We start from the raw sequence: 22,500 nt of genomic DNA on the forward strand, positions 1-22,500 counted from the left end.
GTGTGTATGTGTATGTAAACGCGTGTAATTGCATTCCTAAGACACAGACACACACACACACACACACACACACACACACACACACACACACACACGAAGACCACATTTCCTGCAATTTTAAAACCCCTTAACTAATTTGAGGGCCAGCACCGCTTCGCTCGCGGCACATAAAGCCTTTACATTACCACCAACACAAATTAGCAGCACTTTTTATTTCCATACTAGCCCAGTTTTTTACCAGTACAGAGTCTCACACAAGCACGCCGCACCACGCAACATAGAGCTCCATATTATGAAAGGCTTTGTTCTCTCACCACTACTGTATTCAAAGGCCACACAGATGATTATTTCTTTTAAACTACTTAATCTGTAAAAATGTAGTCAATCTGTTAGTAGAATCACATAAAAAAAAAGTATCCTTAAAATCCATGTAATTTCAACTTTAGCCTTTTGAATACAGTGGAAAAGCAGCGGGGAGTGTTTCCAAATATGGACCTAAGATAGATAAATAAGACAAACTAACCTTAAAAGACGTTGATATTACGATATTGATTTAACCCTGTAAAGAGTTTCAATTAGTAAGAAGCAAATAGGAAAAAAAAAACTCAGACATTTTCTCTACACTCAGAGGTCCGTATTCAGAAATACTTTGTTCTCTAACCACGACTATTTTCAAGGGCCTCAACGATGACTAGCGAGGTTTTCAAGAGTGTTTCTCCAGTTAATAATGTAGAAATCTTGTCAACCTGTCTCTAAAGCCATCAAAACACTTTAAAAACTCGTGTCATTTTAAGTAAAGCCTTTTGAAATAGTGGAGGTGAAGCACATAAATGTTTAAGAATACGAGCTTTACATACACAACCAAACATTTCTTCACCATACAGCTGTGCGGGCGTCAGACGGGCAGGCGGACAACAGAACAGAAGGCATGGTGCTAGAGACATCAGCCCTGACACCACAAGCCCAGCTCATGCCTGACATATCCCACGCTCCGGAACCACTAGAAGCCCACGAGGAGTCTTATCCAGGGCGTGTGTCAGCGACGGATCCCTACATCGACCCTGCCACGGCGACGAAGGTGCGGGCGTATGCTGGGACCACAGCCTTCATCCCTTGCATTGTGAACAACCTCGGCCAGCGATCGGTGAGTGTTAGCGAGGGAGATGAAGAGATAAAGGCGTCAGGAGATTGATAGGCTTCCGCGTGTGTGCTCCCTTTGTTTCCTCCCACCCACTCGCTGTTTCCTCCTCCTTCTTCTCTTGCCTATCTTTCCTCTCAGATATATATTTTTTTCTCTCTCTCTCTTTCTTTCTCATTCTCATTCAGTCTCTCTCTCTCTCTCTCTCTCTCTCTCTCTCTCTCTCTCTCTCTCTCTCTCTCTCTCTCTCTCTCTCTCTCTCTCTCTCTCTCTCTCTCTCTCTCTCTCTCTCTCTCTTTTGTGTCTCTTCTCTCTCTAACTTGTGTCTCTTCTCAGGTAACTTGGTCTTATCTCAGACGCCTTAATGGCCTCCACTCCAGGTCAAATTTCGTTCTCTCTCTCTCTCTCTCTCTCTCTCTCTCTCTCTCTCTCTCTCTCTCTCTCTCTCTCTCGCTCTCTCATTTAAAAATAATGTGTAAATATTAAAGAAACTTAAAGTAAGAGATAGACAAACAAAAGAGGTAAGCAAAGACAGAGATAGAAAGCTCAGAAAGAAACCCCCCCCCCCACACACACACATGGTAGCACCCTCAGCTCACAGCCACGAAGGCCGAGGTTGGTGTCACTGTTCTAGCGAAGCAAATGGGCGAGCCTCTTAATGTATAGCCCCTATTCACCTAGCAGCAAGTAGGTACGGGATATAACTGGAGGTGTTGTGGCCTTCCTGTGTCTCGGTGTGTGATATAGGAAGAGTATCATTCCCGCCTGTGTATTGGTCAGTATGAACTCTGAGCTCTTTTTGATGAGGAATGGCAGGCTGGGTGACAAACAGAGGACCATAGGGGAATGTCACACACACACACACACAGAGAGAGAGAGAGAGAGAGAGAGAGAGAGAGAGAGAGAGAGAGAGAGAGAGAGAGAGAGAATAAAGATAACGTCAGGGAAGTTCAGGTGAGTTTTCCTTTTAGGTTTATATCTAATTTTACATTCACTAATTTGTTCAGAGTGCAGTCTCTTTCCGTAAACAACTATTTTTCGATGTCAGTCTATAGAAAAAGAAACATGAAATGTTACGTTGTAGAATAATTTTTGCTTTGTATTTTACTCTACCTGAACTTCTCTTGTTGTGCATGGGACAATAATATTAAGTTTTTAATTATTAAGGTCATAATCATAACTACACCGCACACGTGGGCATACCAGACATGCAGACTTACAGACACAGACGGTATTGAGACCTGTCTGAGATAGAGACTGTAGCTAGCCATGAATTGAAAATACTACATTCAATCGCTATTTAATCAGAAGTTGTAACGCGAATTTTTCATTCTAGTCGGTAGAGGGAGAACTGAGCTGTTCGGAAAAGTGCCTTTCCTTAATGTAATCTTATTAGTAATGTCAATCAAATCCTTTGTAATTACTCAGCGCCAGTCCTATTGTGACGACTGCTAATAATTTTGAACCCGTGAAAGAGATAACTGTGGCATGGTTCCCAGTATCAACTCATTCTTCATCTGAGCAGGTTAGGAGCTCCTCGCTCCCGTAAAATTAACGTAACTTTTATATGAAACAGTGTTTATATACATATATTATTCAATTACTTATACACTATCAACTCGTTCTTCATCTGAGCAGACAGCGACGGCTACCCTCTCTCTCTATGCGTGATCCATGTGTGTGTGGTTTAGTTAGGCTAATATTTAGTGGAAATAGAAAAGTGATGTTATTGTGTTGGCAGTGGTGTTGAGAGAGAAAAGTTATGGGGTGTGTCACAATTTGGTACATTTCTCCCATAGAAGTGTGTATTCAGCTTATAGACCAAGTATTGTTATTGAGACCCAGAGCTTTCGGAACTAGGGATTGATGCCATGCTTTGCGTCTAGATAAAGGGACGTACATGTACATGTGTAGGGGTCGTGACGCATAGTGAGTTATGAACACTTGAGTAATATAAGGGATGGCTAACTGCCTTTCCTGAATAATGACTACTGAATAACTGGAGGGAGAAATTTTTTGAAGTTTGAAATTAGGCTGTACTTTTTGGATGGTATTGCTTGTTGACGGACAAAGGTTTAGTTTCCATACACAACAGCAAGTTTTGAAAGAGTATTCCAGACCTGATGCATGTACGAGTACATTTATTGTCCAGGAGGAAGCGGCAGTTTTACCAATGTAAAAGATTGGAATGCTTTGCATTCCAATCTTTTACATAATAATAATAATAATAATAATAATAATAATAATAATAATAATAATAATAATAATAACAATAAAACAAAGCTCAAGAGTCCCACATAACAAAAATTAACGCCAACTATTTTTTTTTTCACTCTCTCCACCGGTGTAGTGTAGTGGAGTTTCCCCGATCCGGTTTCCCCGATCCGGTTTCCAGCCTTGCTCTAGTCTAGATGCATGAGCGGCGCAGGTGTGGCTGCGATACTATTAGGTGATCCGTTCCCGCGCCACCCCAATAAACAGGTCTCCCTTCCTGACACTCATACACTCCCTCGTCCCCAGCAACTCACCACTTCTTGTTGTATCCTACTCTGAAAAGTCTCCGATACCTCGCCACGTCACACCAGACTCAAACCGTTAGCACAAACGGCGATAAACACGGGGGCTACGTGCCATATCCACATTTATCATCGCAGTATTCGCATATACATTACATAACATTTCTTTCACTATTTTAGATGCCCATGTCACTAATATTTCGCCCATCCATCATGAAACATTATTCATGATGTATAAATACGTCAAAAATAACTCAAACATCCACATGTTTTGTCCTGTAAGATCAAGATCAAGATCACTTGTGACGTCACGGCTCTTATGCCTTTTCCATTAAATGCCATTTTTTTGCCGAAAACAATGCTGGTCCGTATATTTCTCATGGTTTCCTTCAATTTTGAGGTCATTCAAAGGTATTCCATGCGGTACAATCTCGACAGAGTGACTGCATCATAGATAATTTAGACGTGCCGCATCATTACCAGGCAAATTTGTACTAAACTATTCTGTTGTGTTCCATCAAAGCTTTCGTCGTGTAGTGCCACCTTGCGGTGGGTTCCGGGAACATTGCGTCAAGTATTGGTATTGATACCAAGTATTGTTATTGAGGAAAGGAACTACGAAGTGATTGAGTCCCACGTACCGCCGCAAGTCAGTTATAGTGAGGCTGCGTAGTGGATTATACTGTGTAATAATCTTTTTTTTCTTTTCTTTTCTTGTATTTATTTGTAGTGAGTGATGTATCCTCTCTCCGGTGAGCTGGACTGTAAGCGAAAACAAACGTGATTGTGTGGCGAAAGATCTCTTAATATTATTCTATCAGTTTATTGCAAAGTTTTGTGAATTTATATTCTTCTGAGAAATATTTCAAAATTATAACCAGTGCCTTGATTCAGCTACCGTTACCATTATCAAAAATTAAGTTGCAAAATTTTCATAATCTTTCCTTTTTCGTCGCTAGAAGTTGTTTTCACACACACTTATTCTTCATACTGCCCCGCATTACACACACACACACACTCTCTCTCTCTCTCTCTCTCTCTCTCTCTCTCTCTCTCTCTCTCTCTCTCTCTCTCTCTCTCTCTCTCTCTCTCTCTCTCTCTCTCTCTCTCTCTCTCTCTCTCTCTCTCTCTCTCTCTCTCTCTCTCTCTCTCTGTATCGGATGTTACGTTGCATATTTTTGTGCTTTTCTCGTATTTTAGTTCCAGTGTGACAGTCTCTTTGTCTCTACTGCATTTGTCATTTCCTAACTTTCTTTTATTCATTCACTTCCTTTCCACATCATTTTTTTTATGCTACTACTACTAGTTATACTCATACTATTGTTACTACAACTACTACTACTGCTGCTGCCGCCATTCCGCCACTGCTACTTCTACTACTGCTGCTGCTGCTGCTGCTGCTGCTGCTGCTGCTGCTGCTGCTGCTGCTGCTGCTGCTGCTGCTGCTGCTGTTGCTGTTGCTGCTGTTGGTTGCTGCTGTTGCTGTCTCTGCTTTGCTTGCTGCTGCTGCTGCTGCTGCTGCTTCACTGCTGCTGCTGCTGCCACTGCTGCTGCTGCTGCTGCTGCTGCTGCTGCTGCTGGCTGTGCACAACACTGCTGCTGCTTGGCACATTGTTGCTGTTGCTGCTGCTGCTGCTGCTGCTGCTGCTGCTGCTGCTGCTGCTGCTGCTGCAACAACAACAACAACAACAACAACAACAACAACTGCTGCTGCTGCTGCTGCTGCTGCTGCTGCTGCTGCTGCTGCTGCTGCTGCTGCTGCTGCTGCTGCTGCTGCTGCTGCTGCTGCTGCTGCTGCTGCTGCTGCTACTACTGCTCTACTACTACTACTACTACTACTACTACTAAAATGGTGATAAGAATGATGATGATGATGATGATGATGTTGATTAAGATTACAGTGACTGCATTGACTTTTTTTTTCTGATATGGTCATCACCTGATAATATCGAAAGCAGTGTGAAATATCTGAAACAAAAAAAAATATATACGACATAATTGATATGCTGATTTTGTCTTTTAAGCAACAATTTAAGAGACTTATATAGAGATCAATGTCTAATAACTCGCTGATGATTAGAGGAAAATAGGACATGTAGAAAAATATTACATCATGTGTTATTATTGATCTGAGGCAAGACTCATTTTCCCGCCCACAGTTTAATAATTTTCATTAGTTATTCCTTCATTCTAATTTTTTGTAATTCTTTTTTTTTCTTATTTTCTTCTCATTTTTTTTCTCATTCGTTTTCCACTATTTTTGATGCAATGACCACTGAACTGTTACCATATGCAGTATCATTCACACCACACCACACCACACCACACCACGCCACACCACACCAGTCTCAGCATCACCATCTCACTGCGTCACAGCCTTCATCGCTTCACTTTACCCTTCAGGGCTTTCACTCTCACGTACCTTGCTGACTTTTCGCAAAGATATATATCGAAATAGCCATCATTTGCTTTTTCACTCTACAAGACAAAATCTTCTCCCAGCATTCCCATTGACCTGACATATCTATTCCTGTCTATTTGAGTTTATTTCTCTCTCTCTCTCTCTCTCTCTCTCTCTCTCTCTCTCTCTCTCTCTCTCTCTCTCTCTCTCTCTCTCTCTCTCTCTCTCTCTCTCTCTCTCTCTCTCTCTATGGAACCACTCCATCTGCTAATCTAACCACCCACTAAACACATTTCTCCTTAGATCTTATACCTATCCATCACCAATTTGGTACATTACCTGCTTTTTATATCTGTCAATGAATCTATATACCCATGAAGGCATTAATTAAACGCATTTCCCTTCACCTCAGAACAAACCAAACCCATCCCAACTCCGCAATACCCTACGACACACCAATAACCCACACCAGAAACCCCTCCTCTGAAACCTATGCCATTCCAAGATTCTCCTGCACAAGTGAATATCTTCCCGTATCTGTGAAGCTGCGTCTCTTCCTTGCACAGGTTTCATGGGTGCGTCATCACGACATTCACGTGCTGACAGTGGGTCGCTTTACCTTCACCAACGACGACAGGTTTGAGGTGCACCACGACGACGGCAGCAACGAGTGGCTTCTGCGGCTCAGGTGAGGTTGAGTGAACGTGAAAGAGAGGTTGAGGGATGAACAGCTGGGGGAGCAGGACGCAGGGAGGGAGGTAGATCGAGAGAGTGAGAGGATGTACTGAGGAATGTATAAGGGGAGAAGGTGAGGCATGGATGTTGTGAGATACTGGTGAATGAGGCTTTTGGATAGAGGCAAGGACAGTTTCGAGAATAGATTAAATGGTGAGAGTTAGAAAGAAATGCGAAAACTGAATGAGGGATACATAAAGAGTAAGAAAAAGTCAGTAATATCGAAAGAAATACGCACATAGGAAATAAAAGAATAAAACGTAAGAGGAGAATAGTTCGAGGTCAGAAAGCAAGAAGATGAAAAGAAGCAGGAGAGGATAAAAAAAAAGGAAAAAAAAAAACCTAAGCCAAAGATAAGATGAAAAAGGAGACGAGAACTGAGAACAAGAAGAAGGGAGAGGAGGAAAAAGAGGAAGGGTAAGAAAGGTGGCGGTAGGAAGTGTTAAGAGGAAGGAAATCGAGGATGGGAAAAAGAAGACAGCAACGCCAAGAGGGAAACAAAAACGGATTGTCGGGGGAAAGAAGGGTAGGTCGGAGAGATAAAGAAAGAGAGAAAGAGAGAGACTAAGGTAAAAATGACCATGGAAATCAGGGAAACAGCGGAAGAGGTGGGAAACTGCGAGACTAAGAAGAGAGGGAAATCTGAGAAGGTAGGAAGGGAATGCTAAGTTACGGAAGAAGGCTAAGGGAAAGAGAACAGGGAGGCGAGGAAATGGAGGCAGGAAAGGGAAATGAGACAGGAAGGCAGGTTCCTTAGGCAGGCCGTGGGAGGGAAACTAAAGGGGCCAGGCTCCTTTACGTAGGGTGGGAGAGGCAGGCTGAGGAAAGGAAAGGAGACATGAATGAGAGGACTTGTAAGGAGGAAAGGAAGAAAGGAAGGAAGGAAGGAAGGAAGGAAGGGAGGGAGGGAGGGAGGGAGAAGAAGAGAAGGACAGGGTTTGGGCGGATATGGGGGAGGAAAAGGAAGATGAAGGAGTGATCTGGAGCGGAGGTAAATAGCGAGGCAGGTGCGTGGCGATAACACGAGAGAGAGAGAGAGAGAGAGAGAGAGAGAGAGAGAGAGAGAGAGAGAGAGAGAGAGAGAGAGAGAGAGAGAGAGAGAGAGAGAGAGAGAGAGAGAGAGAGAGAGAGAGAGAGAGAGAGAGAGAGAGAGAGAGAGAGAGAGAGAAGAAAGGCAAGGAGGTAAGGAAGAAAGGAGTTAAGATAGCGACAGGTGAAGGAGGTAGGATATAATTGTGCAACTTGGGAGCGCTCCACATTCTCTCTTTACTTCCAGATGGACAGAGAGGAAGGAACAAGAGGTGGGTGGGAAAATGATGGAGGGGGTGAAGGAGGGGAAGGAAGAGAGGAAAGACCAGGGAAAGAGAAGGAGGAGGAGGAGGAGGAGGAGGAGGAGGTGGAGGTGGAGGTGGAGGTGGAGGAGGAGGAGGGAGAAGGAGTCGTTAGAAAAGCAAGTGATGGAGTAGGACGGGAGAAGAGGGAAAAAAAATAAAAGAGACAAAGGAGGAGAAGGAGGAGGAGGAGGAGGATGAATGAAGGAGCGGGTGAGGGAGACAATAAGGGAGTCAGAGAAAAGAGAGAAGACAGGTTGACAGTTCAAAAACACAATTCCATGAGTTTACTGATAGAAGGAGAGAGAGAGAGAGAGAGAGAGAGAGAGAGAGAGAGAGAGAGAGAGAGAGACACGCCTCCACTGATGGAGATGATGTACTTCCGAGTAACGCTGGCAGACCGCTCAGCCCTCCTGCTGTGTGCCCTGTATCGCCCCCCGCGACAAGGGCCTGACTCACTCCTGTACCTGACTGAGACCTTAGACAACCTGATGATGGCACACAGCTGCAGCCACGTGCTGATTGTGGGGGATCTCAATCACCACCTGGAAAGAGACGCCTACGAGAATCTCCTGGAGGTGCAGGGTCTGACAGATCATGTCACCTTCCCCACACATGAACGAGGAGGGACATTAGACCCTGTCATCTCAGACTACCAGGAAGACAAGCTTCAGTGTCATCAGCTGGGGCTCGTGGGCAGCTCTGACCATCACGCTGTACTGACACAGCTGGAAGTGGGCGTGGCTCAGGACGAGGCCACCACCCGCACCATCTGGCTGTGGAACAAAGCAGACTGGGCTTCCCTGCGCCGCGACCTGACCCACACCCCATGGGCCACTCTGCTACAGGGAGGAGCAGAGAGTGAAGCACTTGCACTCACCTCTCACCTTCTCGCCCTCCAGAGACGCCACGTCCCACACAGGGAATACACCACCAGATCGACGGATCAGCCATGGTTTGGCTACCGTTGCCGTGTTGCTGCCGAGGCAAAGTATGCTGCCTGGCTCCGCTACAAGAGGAACCCGACTCGGCGCAACAAGGACCTGCACAGGGCTGCATGCAGGAGGATGGTGGTAACCAGCAAGTGGGCCTTAAAAAAGTGGGAGGAAAGCCTGCGCCGGAAACTGTGTGGCACTGGCGTAGGAAACAAAACTTGGTGGTCCCTTGTTAAGGACAAACAAGGAACTGGCCACCAAGAATCCATCCCTCCCCTCAGCAAGCAGGACGGTACTGTCGCCACCAGCAGTAAGGAGAGGGCACAGTTGCTGGCTTCCTTGTTTGCTGGAAAAATGAAGGTCGGGAATCCACAGCAGCCACCGCCTCAGCTGGTCCAGCAATGTGAGAAGACTGTCACCATGGTGGAGGTGACGCATCAGCAGGTGAAGCGATTATTGCGGGGCTGGACACACAGAAAGCCACCGGCCCTGATGACATCAGCCCGCACCTGCTGAAGCGATGCTCCCAGGAACTGGCTGCCCCTCTCACCCAAGTCTTCACAACTTGTGTACGGGAAAACGTCTGGCCTTCAGTGTGGAAGGAGGCTCGAGTAGTTCCTGTACACAAAAAGCTCCAGGACGGACCCAAAAAACTACAGACCCATATCCCTGTTGTCAGTGGTGGGTAAAGTGTTTGAGAGGGTCGTGGCAGAGGTGGTGTGTAGCCATCTCAAGGACAATGCCCTCCTCTCAGACCAACAGTTTGGGTTCAGACCTGGAAGGTCAACCTCCGACCTAATGATGCTTCTCACCAGGCAGTGGCAGGACGCCCTCGACGACGGCAAGGACACTATAGTGGTTGCTTTGGACATAGCAGGAGCTTTTGATAAAGTATGGCACAACGGATTACTAGAAAAGCTTCGTGCTAAAGGCATCCAGGGTGGCTTGCTACGACTCCTGGGAAATTACCTGCAGGACAGAAGCCTCAAGGTGGTTGTCAACGGGCAAACATCTGAGTCCCTGCCTGTGGAGGCATCAGTGCCACAGGGTTCAATTCTTGGCCCACTCCTGTGGAATATCTACGTGGATGATCTTCTCCAGCTACTGCCAGGAGTCATGGCCTATGCTGATGACTGCACCCTCTCCTATACCTATCCACGCCAGGACAGTGGGCGGGCTGCTGAGGCCATCAATCAGCAGCTACGAGTGATAAAGGAGTGGGGTGCTCGCTGGCAAGTGACATTCGCGCCGGAGAAGACACAGGCAATGGTTGTCTCTCGGTCCCCAGCCGCCATGGCAGCAATGGCAGGAAAGTTGTCTTTTGGCGCTGCTGCTCTCCCACTCCAAGATGACGTCAAGATACTTGGAGTGGAGGTGGATCGAGGGCTGAGGTTTGACAGGCATGTCAAAACCATTGCCAAGAAAGCCTCTCACAGGATCTCCGCTCTCAGAAGGATCGCCAGTTTCCTCGACAGGAAGGGGAGACTGCTGCTGTACAAGGCACAGGTGCGGCCCCACCTTGAATACGCAGCTCTCTCCTGGATGTCCTGTGCCGCCACACACAGAAGGAGACTGGACAGCATCCAACGCCGCGCCATACGGCTAGTAGATGCTGCACTACCACCTCACCCAGAGCCTGAGCGTCCCCTTGATTCACTGGAACACCGCAGAGACGTGGCGGCGATCGTAGTGTTCCATAAGGCACAGGTGCAAAGAGTGCCACATCTGGCAGGGCTGCGTCATCCTCTAAGAGTCACCGCACGGAGCACGAGAACGGTGCTCAATGGTGGTGACGCCGTAGAGGTGCCGCGATCCCACGGGTGTCAGCATCAACGCACCTTCGCAGGACGCGTCTCCAGGATGTGGAACTTGTTCACGGCCGCGGTGCCTCACGTCCAGGAGATGAACACTCACAGTGTCAAACTGATGGCACATAAGTGGAGACAGACACTGCCAACTCCTCTGACACTCTTTGTGACGTGACACTCAGTGTAGTGAAGTGAAACGAATAGTGCTCCATTTACATGCTGACCATCTTGTATATTATCTATTTTTAAGTCTTGTAAATATTGTAGAGAAATAGATTGTAGTACCCTTAGAATAGGTAGCACACGACAGTGCGCCTTTGGGTACATGTTCTTTTGTATAAAGTTATGTTTAGATAAAAAAAGAGAGAGAGAGAGAGAGAGAGAGAGAGAGAGAGAGAGAGAGAGAGAGAGAGAGAGAGAGAGAGAGAGAGAGAGAGAGAGAGAGAGAGAGAGAGATACCAACCAATCCTTGTATATTCAGTAACCAATATGTCAAGTCCCTTTACAAACAATTACAAACACAACATTCATTGAACTTTCTTGTTAGAGCAAAATGTCACCACCACCGCCGCCGCCGCCGCCGCCGCCACCGCTACAACCATATTATTTTTTATCCTCTTCTTCTTCTTTCCACGTGCATTTATTTCTTCCTCTCCTGCTCTTCTTTCTTATCAATTCTTTTGAGTCGTTTTAAATTCTGCCTTATTCTTCCTCATTTTTGCTATCTATTTCTTTAGCGCTTTTCTCTCACTTCTTTTTTCTTCTATTGTCTTTTCAATTCCTTCAACACTTCACATCAATACTCCTTTACCATTCTTGTTTTTTTTTTCTTCTCTATTCTCCCAGCTCTTCTATCTCACCAATACGTTAATCTTCACATTTTTTTTTCTCTCTTTTCTCTGCCTTATCTCGCATTCCCAACACCCAGAGCACACAAACACCACTCGATATAAACATAGACCAACACTAACCAACACTAACTGCACACAGTCAGGGGAGGACATCCAGTAATAACTCTACTTGTTCCTACAGATCCCCGACCACCAATGATTCTGGGACGTACGAGTGTCAGATCAACACGAAGCCAACCATTACGCAGCTCATCAACTTGGTGGTGTTAGGTGAGTAGACGGGAGAAGGTGTGAAAGAGGAATGGGTGGTTAGAAGATGAAAAGTAGTCACAACGGGAATGAAAGTGGGAGGAATGAGAATGATATAAGCTGATTAAGGGAAAGTTGAGGGGATAGGAGAAGAATGTTGAGGCTTATAAATGGCTGGAAAGTGGTAAGAATGGGTAAAACGGATAGCAGGATGAGTTAGAGTGGGAAGAGAGAAGGAAATGATTAAAGGGACGGACTGGGAGGGAAAGAGATGGATGGATGGGGCCAGATGGGAATGGAAATTTTTCAGAATTAAATGAGTCCATAGAGGAACAGAAGTGCCTGGGATGGGGACAACAGAAACAGGGAAAGGAAGGCGAAGGGACCAGAAAGAAAAGGAATATGGCAAAAAGGGATGAGATATTGATGAAAATGTAAGACAGAAATAAATCAAGGAAACAAGATGAAATAGAAGAAAAGTAACCGTGATGGGAGAGAAAGGAAACCTGAAATAGTAGAAAGGATAGAATGATAACTTACAAAAATTGAAAGAAAAACAGCCAGAGAGGAGAGAAAGAGGAACAAAATGGAAGGGAAGTAGCAAGGATGTAGGTAATGGAAGGGGAGAAAAATTATTGCAGGGAGAATGACCAGAAGGGGAAGAGGAAGGAAGATAGTGCTGACGAGAGGTGAGGACATGTGGAGAGAGATGGAGGTGTGCCCATGAATAGTAACTGTGGGAGAAAAGATGGATGGCCGTGGACAGAAGAGAGTGGCTATAGCAGAGGATGAGGGGAGGAACAGCTGGGGTTAAGAAAGAGGGAGTAATGGAGGATTGCGAGGTAAACAAACTGGGAAACAAAGAGTGATTAGAGAACAATGAAGGAAGGAAGATACTGGGCAGGAGGGCCTCAATGGAGACGAGTGATTGGGAAATAAAACGAGAAGCAGAAAGTAAGAAGAGGACAAGGATCTGGGGAAAGAAGAAATGACTAAATGGAAAGAACAAAAGGGAAAAGACCCGGCAGAAGGTGGGGGAGAGAAAACAAAGCAAGATTGAGTTGGGAAATCACAAGCTCCATTGAACTACAATATTGCACTGGCTATGAGTTCAAAGTCAAATGATCTATTAGTTAAATGTATTGAATTCCTGAATGACTCTGAGAGGAACAGGGAGATGATGCTGATGATGACAGTGATCTTGCTTCTCCTATTCCGTATTGTTGCAAATCTGAAATCAGAAAGAGGTGGTGGTGGTGGAGGAGAAGGAGAAGGAGGAGGAAGAGGCAGAGTAGTAGTAGTAGTAGTAGTAGTAGTAGTAGTAGTAGTAGTAGTAGTAGGAGGAGGAGGAGGAGGAGGAGGAGGAGGAGGAGGAGGAGGAGGAAGAGGAGGAAACTTCTTCTTTTCCGTGTTACTGCAAATTTAAAGTCAGAAGAAAGAGTAAAAGGAGAAAGAGAAGGAGAAGAAAGAAAAGGAGGAGGAGAATGAGAAAAAGAAGGAGGAGGAGGAGGAGGAGGAGGAGGAGGAGGAGGAAGAGAAGGAGCAGGTGGAGGAGGAGGAGTAAAAGGAGAAGGAGTAATAATAGTAGTAGTAGTAGTAGTAGTAGTAGGAGAAGGAGAAGGAGAAGGAGGAGGAGGAGGAGGAGGAGGAGGAGGAGGAGGAAGAGAAGGAGCAGGTGGAGGAGGAGGAGTAAAGGAGAAGGAGTAATAATAGTAGTAGTAGTAGTAGTAGTAGTAGGAGAAGGAGGAGGAGGAGGAGGAGGAGGAGGAGGAGGAGGAGGACGACGAGGAGGAGGAGGAGGAGGAGGAGGAGGAGGAGGAGGAGGAGGAGGAGGAGGAGGAGGAGGAGGAAGAGAAGAAAGAAAAGGAGGAGTAGGAAGAGGAGATGGTGGTGGTGGAGTAGCACAACAATAAAACAAGAATAACATATAGTAAAAAAAGAAAAAAAAAACAAGCAAAACCCACGATATGTCGCAATTATCAAAATGAAATAAAAAGAAAATTAAGTTACAAGTAGATCTTCCCATTTTCGTCTCTCTCAGCTGACGCACCACCACTCGGGATTGTTGTCATGCCGTTGCAACCAGTGAATTGTGTGTGCTTTGCTCCTTCGCAGGCACCAGCCGTGTGCTGATATTAGTAGCCGTCAGCAGATAAGCGGTGATGGAGCAGTGAAGGGCGGTGGTAACTTTGGGGGATAGCTGGTGGCAATCTGGGGATGGGTGAGTAGCAGATGGCTAAGAGCGCGGTCTGGCTAACGGGTGGCTGGCTGGCGAGGGCTGGGAAATGCTGGTTGAAGTAAATAATGGCTGGTTGGAAAGATAGAGAAAAAGAGAAATGTGGGTTAGTGAGTAGTAAGTTAGTGAATGATGGGTTAGCGAGTGGTGGGTTAGTGAGGGTTGGGTTAACGAGTGGCGAGCTTGTGAGTGGTGGGTTAGCGAAGGTCTGGTTAGTGAGTAGATTGCAGAGGAAGTGTTGGTAGCGCTTGGAACAACAAAACGTACTACGAGTATATACAACATCCTATTCTCTATGATATGAAAGTCCAGACTTTGGTCTGTCCGGAAAGAGCGCCGGTTTGGCGAGACCCCCGTTCACTACTGCTAAACTTCGGTGATCATTTGTCCAGGAAAGAAATATGGAACTACTTAAGTGATCATCCCACGAAGAATGCTGGCAGTGGCTGACGCGTGGGGAGGACTGCAAGTCTTCAATCCGATGATACACAGCGGTTGTAAAAAAGTCCAACCCCGACAGAGGACTGTAGAATGTCAAGAGTATACAACCGGAATACACAAACACAGAAACACACACACACACACACACACACACACACACACACACACACACACACACACAAGACAGCTCCAATCCCACGTTTATGTACGGGAGTTCCAGCCATCGTAATATTGTTTCGTGATCCCTCCCAGCTTTCCATCAATGCTAATATCATCTTATGTGTAAGCTCAGTTCTGCATGCATCTGTTCCACCGTTACCGCTCTGACGCACATCGAGGAACATGAGTGCTGGCCACCGAATGAAATCACTGCTACAAAGACGCCGTCTGAGGAGCCTTGTCTTCCCAATCACGTTTCATTCCTTCCACTTGGGTCATGCTTCCACCTCATCACATGTAGCCTCCATCCCTCCGCCGTCAGTGTCGCCCGCACTCTTTTACCACGTTTAGTCCTTCCTTCACATGTTCCTTAATGCAAGCCGCAGATCCCTTCACCTTCCAATACCGATCTTACTGCATTGAGAATATCTCCTGCATGTTCTCTCTCTCTCTCTCTCTCTCTCTCTCTCTCTCTCTCTCTCTCTCTCTCTCTCTCTCTCTCTCTCTCTCTCTCTCTCTCTCTTATGATCCTTTGTCACAGTCCACCGCTCAACTCTTTTTTTTTCACCTCCAATAATCTGTGTAAAAGAAACGAAAACAAAGCAGAAAGAAATGGCAAAATTACTTTATGCAAATGAACACAGCGGAGCCACCGCCCTCACGATGGCCACCCTTTGTATCTGCTCACGAAGGAGGCCGGGAGAGTCTCTGCGTTTATGAGATGAAAGAGAAATTAAGTAAAGGTCGAGAAGGTGGAGGAGGAGGAGGAGGAGGAGGAGGAGGAGAAAGAGGAGGAGGAGGAGGAGGAGAAAGAGGAGGAGGAGGAGGAGGAGGAGAAGCGAGAAAGAAAATCAAGCGAAGTGATGGTGTTGGTAGAGATGGTAAATGCAGTACCAGTATATCTTTTTTGAGGGGAAGGCACACACACACACACACACACACACACACACACACACACACACACACACACACGAGGATAAGGATTGTCTATTGTTAAGCGAACGTATGAAGGAACCCCTCAAAAATACAGAGAGAGAGAGAGAGAGAGAGAGAGAGAGAGAGAGAGAGAGAGAGAGAGAGAGAGAGAGAGAGAGAGAGAGAGAGAGAGAGAGAGAGAGAGAGGATGAGAGAAAGAGGAAGAGAGAGATGAAATTCGATAAATTAAAGAAACTACAAGGGAGAGAGATGACGGAATGAATAGGGAAATATGCGTAGAGAATAAGATGGAGGGAGGGACGATAGTAAGGCGAAAAGCCTGAAATACTAAAGGTAAACGCGATGAGAAAAAAAAAATATGTTGTGGAGGAATATTCATAAGGAAGGAGGGGCTGGGATCCATAATGAAAGCAGAGAGAGAGAGAGAGAGAGAGAGAGAGAGAGAGAGAGAGAGAGAGAGAGAGAGAGAGAGAGAGAGAGAGAGAGAGAGAGAGAACGTGTCTGTGTGTCTGTGAGTATGTGAGCGCTCGCTTGTAATATTCCTAACTTTGGTACAATGAAATATCGGCCCGGAATAGGCCAGTGCCAGGCTGGGGAAGGTAATATGGAACGAGGACAGAACCAGGAGAGGGGAAGGGAAAGTAGATGAATGTTGAGACCAATAAGAGGAAGCGGAGAAAAACTGATGCATGGTGGAAGAAAGGAAAGAAGAGGAGGAGGATGTTTACATGAAAATATCAGTGATTTTCCTGACAATGTTTTGTATCCTGTAACGAAACTATACCGGAGCAGTTGAACAAAATTGGAAAGAAAGGATATGTTTACCTATTTCGTATCACAAGAATTATCGCGTCCGGAGAAACAAACTGAGATCGAAATGAAACAACGGTATTGGTTAACAATAAATAGATAAAAAAAGATATAGTTCAACAATAAAAACATGAAAACACAAGACATAAAACTCGAGTGATAATAACTTGTATGATGATCTGTTGTGGCAAATATGATAAACAAAAATCTAATTTAACTAATGATCTCAAAAGAAGTGAAAAAAATAGGATAAAAAATCATATGTGGGATATGAAAGGCTCTTATAGGCGATCAGGAGCAGGTGAAGCTGCAGCCTCTCAATAGAGCATGAATAAAGGATCAGGAGTCGGGCCCTAACAAGCCCATCAGTAGATACCCACACGCTCGGGGAAGGCTGGCGAGGACGTTGTGTGTCCTCAAGAGCATTGTTCCTTCATTTGATATTGATTCCTGTTTCATTTCCTTACCTTTCTTTCTCCCCTCCAGTCACCTTCCTCCCACCTCATGCCTCCACCTCTTCAAATTTGGTCTCACAGTCTCGTTTCTTTTCCTTCCATTCTGCTCCGTCGCTTGGCTCTTCTCTCAGAGCCGCGGGCGGTCATCACGGCAGGGCAGGAGCTGTATCTGGACAGAGGATCGACACTCAGGCTCACCTGCCAAGTGCTCGATGCCCCAAACCCTTCAGAGTTTCTCCTGTGGTATCATGAACAAAAGGTAAGCTCAGCGAGGGGAGGTTTTTGAATGAAGGTACAAAAGATTGCTCCTTTTAAATCTAACACCGCAGCTGAAGCTTGTCAGAGCGTTACGGATCTTTTTCCTTTCTTCCCCGCTTCCCTCTCCAATGTACCACTCTTCCTCACTCCCTCCCCTTTACCTCCCTTACCACACCTGCCCCCATGTCCCTCCATTCCTTCCACTCGATCAGCAGGTAGCCAACTACGAGGTGGAAAAGGTGGAGGTCAGTGTTGGGGCGGACGACAACGGCACGACCACCAGCACTCTCACGCTAGAAGACGCGCAGGTGCACAACTCTGGCCTGTACACGTGCAGCCCCTCGAACGCCAAGCCAGCCTCCATCAGGGTGCACGTGCTGAGCGGTGAGTGGGCGGCGAGAGCAAACTACTGGCATGTTACGTGCTTTTGTGGATTGCATGGTCGTGATGGATAAGTGCGCTTTACTTGATGCTGGAGGAGCTTAGTTGTATACAAGGAAAGAGTAAAAGAGAGAGAGAGAGAGAGAGAGAGAGAGAGAGAGAGAGAGAGAGAGAGAGAGAGAGAGAGAGAGAGAGAGAGAGAGAGAGAGAGGACATAAAACAAATAAAAAGTAGTTATCTCAATAAAAAAAAAGAAGAGAAAAGAAACAGCGATGTTCAGAAAGCCAAAGCGGCAACCAGAGTAAAGAGTGTAAGTGCAAAAAGATTCACAATCAAGAGGACTCTCCGATTTCTTTTGATTTAGGGAAAAAATTTCAGTTCTCTCTCTCTCTCTCTCTCTCTCTCTCTCTCTCTCTCTCTCTCTCTCTCTCTCTGTGTGTGTGTGTGTGTGTGTGTGTGTGTGTGTGTGTGTGTGTGTGTGTGTGTGTGTGTGTCTGTCTTTTTCTCTTTCTCACGTTCACTCCCCAAGCCTTCATTAACGTTCCGAGTCAACTTGAGTCACCCTCCATCTTCGTATCTGTCTGTCCGTCTGTCTGTCCGTCACTCCTCAGTGTCTCATTACGTTCGCAAACCCCCCTCGTCGTATTTCTTTCTGTCCGTCGAGTTACTAATTATTTGCTGTAAAATGGTGTTTTCGCACTCCTGGGAGGATGCAGGCAGAGTTCTCGTCCTCGAAAGTGTGGAGTCTTGTGCTCAGATGTGTGTGTAGGAGAGAGAGAGAGAGAGAGAGAGAGAGAGAGAGAGAGAGAGAGAGAGAGAGAGAGAGAGAGAGAGAGAGAGAGAGAGAGAGAGAGAGAGAGATATGAATCCCTTGGTGGATTTCCCTTGGCTCCCGGCGCCCCGAGGCTTGTCAGTGGTGGCAGCCTGACGAGCATTGGCAAGCTGCATGAACCAACAAAAAATAAAGTGTGGAATGTTGAACTGATAAGAGAAGTGAACGGCGGCACTGCTCCATCACGATCATAGCGCTGATGCCATAAAGCGCCACTGAATCTGGTGGTGCTGCCCTCGTGCGCCAGTGACGGTGGCACAATAGTGACGCACCACCGCACGAAAGTCGCCGTCCCAGTGATGCACGATGGCCAACGTAAAACCTGGAGCCAGGAATCATCTCAATCAGGCAATTGTCTGTGGCGCTGCTGGTCCCTCCGTCACGCTGCAATGACCCGCCTTCTTGAAACACTGAAAGTTTGATCCGGATGGCCCCGGCCATGACAGGAAGTGTAAAGGGATCGAACTCTTGACACGCCAGTGGACGTGCACGCCACAGTGCCATAACAGTCACAGCAGTCTAAGTGGAGTTTAGTTGACCTTCACTTTCATGTCAATGATGGGAAAAGCATGAATTTTAGGTACGTTTTTTTTCTCTCTCAAGCGTGACAAATTTGTTTGACACGTCTAATAATTAATTTTTGTCTTACTTTTAATATAATTATTACCATTCAGAACCGTCGATTCTTGTATTTAATAATTTATTCCTAAGTCCTACACATTCGCCATCACACAATGCTGCTCTCCTGCCTAACACTGCTGTTGTCTTGTTGCAGGCGAGCATCCCGCAGCCATGCAGACCAACTCCTCCCCGTGCCTGCTGTGTCCGAGGACCTCTTCCTCTTCCTTCTCCTATGTTTACTGGCGGGGTAACTTATCTTCAATCCTCCCTTTCTTTACACTGCTCCTGGCACTCCTGACTCCTCCCTTCAGACCCCCTCAGCAGGCTCTTCTCTTGGCACTGCTCATCTCAAGTGCCGCGTTGCAACGGGCGTCCTGATGAGGTGGTCGAAAAGAGGGAGGTGAGGAGAGAGCGCCACATGTAGCTCTCACACCCCTGTGCATCGCGGCCCGTTTTGCAGGAACCCTCCCAGCGAAAGCACCAATTAATGCCCTCAGTACGTCTCAGTACACTTATAAGTACACTTATAAGTACACACCACCTTGTTCCTCACCACGGCACACCCAGTCCACGGGCACCTGCTGCGTGGCCTCGTTACACTGGCCTGATGTCCTGATGATGTTGGTGCACTACTCCCGCGCTCGCGTGTTGGCTTAGGTCACCTCACGTCTCCAAGGTTCGTCTCTAGTTATGTTTTGTTTCAGTCACTGCTCTTCAACTCAATTGCCTTCACTTTGTCCTCGGCTTCCGATACCCAGAAGTTTGCGTAAAGCCTCGTAAAGAAAGGAAGTGTTGAACGAAGTGCACAAAACGACACGAGGCCACACGACGAGCGAGGCGGAAAACACGACAAAACTACCACTTTTATGAAAGGGCTTGGAAATTGTTCCCAACCATCAAAGCAGTGGCGGCTAAAAGTGTCCCAAGAATGTTTTTCACTACTTTATTTTATTTCTTTACATTATGAATTTCCTTACATGTCGAAAGAAAAAAAAAAAAAATTCACCATGGCCACAAACAAAATAACCCTAAAATATTTGAAAATGTGAAAGGATATTGCAAAAACCACTCAGGCTTTCCACAAGACAGGAACCACTTACTCGCTCCCCTGTTTGGTGAGTAGCGTCTCTCGTGAGTCGTCCCAGGAGGGCCTCATCCGACTGCCGCGGTCAAGTATCCTGTATCGAATTGACACACGAATTCCTCGCCAGTTGCTTTGACTCGGCCTAACACTCGCCACCGCTGTGTATAAGTTAGGAGGTGTGAGTGTATGAGGAGGCAGCAGGTTGGAGGCAATGAGGTGTGAATACTGAGGCTAAGTGCTGCGTCTGCGGCTCTCCAGGTCAAGGACTCGACCAGGGCATCACTGCTCCCTTAATGACCCAACGCGACGCAGAGGGAACGTAAATTTTTGTCCACATCCCGTCTTTCTTTTTCTGTTTCTCTTCCGCTGGGAGATCAGAGATACACATGAAGAACCAGTCAGGCTGAGGGAAGAAGGGTGACAGTCTGTCATAGTCACTGCGGGTAGAGGGAAGAAGGGTGACAGTCTGTCAGAGTCACTGTGGGTATTGCTAACACAGTACGAAAATTGACTGAATTACTTCTGGATCGTAAAAGTACTGTAAAAAACAATAACATCCATAGATTATTCGGAAATGCACCTTCAAAATTCAAATGCATGGAAAATAAAAAATAAAAGATTTTCCCAGTAAAGTTACTAAATTAAAGGGAACTGACCTGACAGCGCTTATTTCACACACTAAGGAAGGAAAAGGAGAAAAAAATAATTGCAACATTACTTCGCTGAGGATGAAAAAAAAATATTCTCCTTATAAATTTTTCTTTGACCATCTGCACCGTGTCTCCCTTCCCCGCCTTTCCTTACTGCTGGACAGGGATACCGGTACGAGGCGATGACACGCCATGTCTTTATTCTCCTTTCTCTCCAAATGTTTGGTTCACATGTTCCTGTCACTACAATCAACACAATCTAAACTCACAGGACACCTAAGAACTCTGGTCACGGCCTAAGCCACCTTACCCTCCCCCTTCCACTGGCGCCACTGTACATATCTGCGTCACGCTGTACACAACGCAGTCATTGAGTGTCTATATTAATATCGCTTCAAGCCTGAATTATACTTTAAATGTTTCACTAATAAAAATATCATAACCCAACACGTGTTCTTCTTTCACAATATGCTCCTAGACTAAAGATGGTGATAAAATAATAATGTGGTAGTTAAAAAAAAAAAAAACTCGATTGAGATATTGGACGGTGAAGTGATATTGTGTTTTCAAAAACACGTGTATTGCAAAACGGTGCGGGACTGATCTGGCTGTCGAGGGGAGCAATCACCCGCTAGCCGCCACACTCAGCCCACCGCCAGCCATCTGTCTCGTTCAGTGGAGCACATGCACGAAACAACTTTTTGTGAAAACTGGAGAAAAGCTGATAAAGGAAATGATACAACAAAAGAAAAGATAAACTCTTGAATATATAGCAGCAATAACAAAAAAAAAAAAAAAACTGCAAGAAGCATAATAACAATATTAATAATAACAACCATAGTGACAACCGCAACATAACATTATAATAAGAAACCAGACATAAAACCGACCAGCAAACAAACATTGTGTAATAGATAACGAAACTGGTAAGATAAGAGAGAAAAATGACAGAAATTAATTAACACAGGTGAAGGACACGTAACAAAGCAGTATTGAAGTTGGCAACATCAGTAATGCCTCGTCTGCCTTCATTGCTCCCTGGAGGATTGTAATTGAATACACCATAGGAGAAAACACACACACACACACACACACACACACACACACACACACACACACACACACACACACACAGTCGAAAATATTCCAATGCTCCTCTCTGACACTTTAAATGATTAGATTTCCTGCAGCCGAGAAGGTAGAAAGAAAAATACAACCAGTAAAATAACTCAAATAATCCTAGTTTTCCTCAGTGACCTCGCCAAACTTTTTTCTGAGTCATCCCGGTATGCAAAGGAAAGAAGCAAGGGGAAGGAAGAAAGGACGGAAGGAAGAAAGGAAGGAGAGAGGAAAGAAAGGTAAGTATGAAGCTAGGTAAGTCTCTGGAAACGTTCAGAACGCCATGAAAAACGTAGAGTGACTGACAAAAGGTAACTTGTCTTCGTGTTTTTCTTTGTTATTGAGAGGAGAAAATAAGGAGCCGATTTGTTTGCCTGAAATGAATTGCTGTTTTTCTTTCGCTTTTCTCCAATACTTTCCGCCGCTGTGGGTCGTTACCTACTACATTCCCTTCCTGCTCTCCATTCCCTTATTCTATACTCCTTCCTTCCACCACCGGCCGACCCTACCTCCCACCAGCACATAGCTCCTCCTTCTCTTCTTACCTTGTTCAT

At 45.8% G+C, this 22,500-nt stretch overlaps 1 protein-coding gene across 2 annotated transcripts in view; it reads left to right on the forward strand.

The window, feature by feature from the left end:
• Nucleotides 1-21,274, forward strand: part of LOC123514296 (zwei Ig domain protein zig-8-like) — a 96,320-nt gene extending 75,046 nt beyond the window's left edge. The window contains exons 3-8 of one of the 2 annotated variants that reach the window (XM_045272114.1): nt 885-1,144; nt 6,622-6,743; nt 11,897-11,985; nt 17,133-17,260; nt 17,475-17,643; nt 19,248-21,274. In XM_045272114.1, the coding sequence (XP_045128049.1) occupies nt 885-1,144; nt 6,622-6,743; nt 11,897-11,985; nt 17,133-17,260; nt 17,475-17,643; nt 19,248-19,471 (992 nt within the window). In that variant the 3' untranslated portion in view covers nt 19,472-21,274. Of the gene's footprint in view, nt 1-884; nt 1,145-6,621; nt 6,744-11,896; nt 11,986-17,132; nt 17,261-17,471; nt 17,644-19,247 lie in introns of both variants that reach the window. The other variant, XM_045272113.1, reaches the window with a different exon arrangement.
• The last annotated feature ends 1,226 nt before the right edge of the window (nt 21,275-22,500 follow it).

Source organism: Portunus trituberculatus, chromosome 37 (genome assembly GCF_017591435.1).
Source record: "Portunus trituberculatus isolate SZX2019 chromosome 37, ASM1759143v1, whole genome shotgun sequence".
Lineage (NCBI taxonomy): Eukaryota > Metazoa > Arthropoda > Malacostraca > Decapoda > Portunidae > Portunus > Portunus trituberculatus.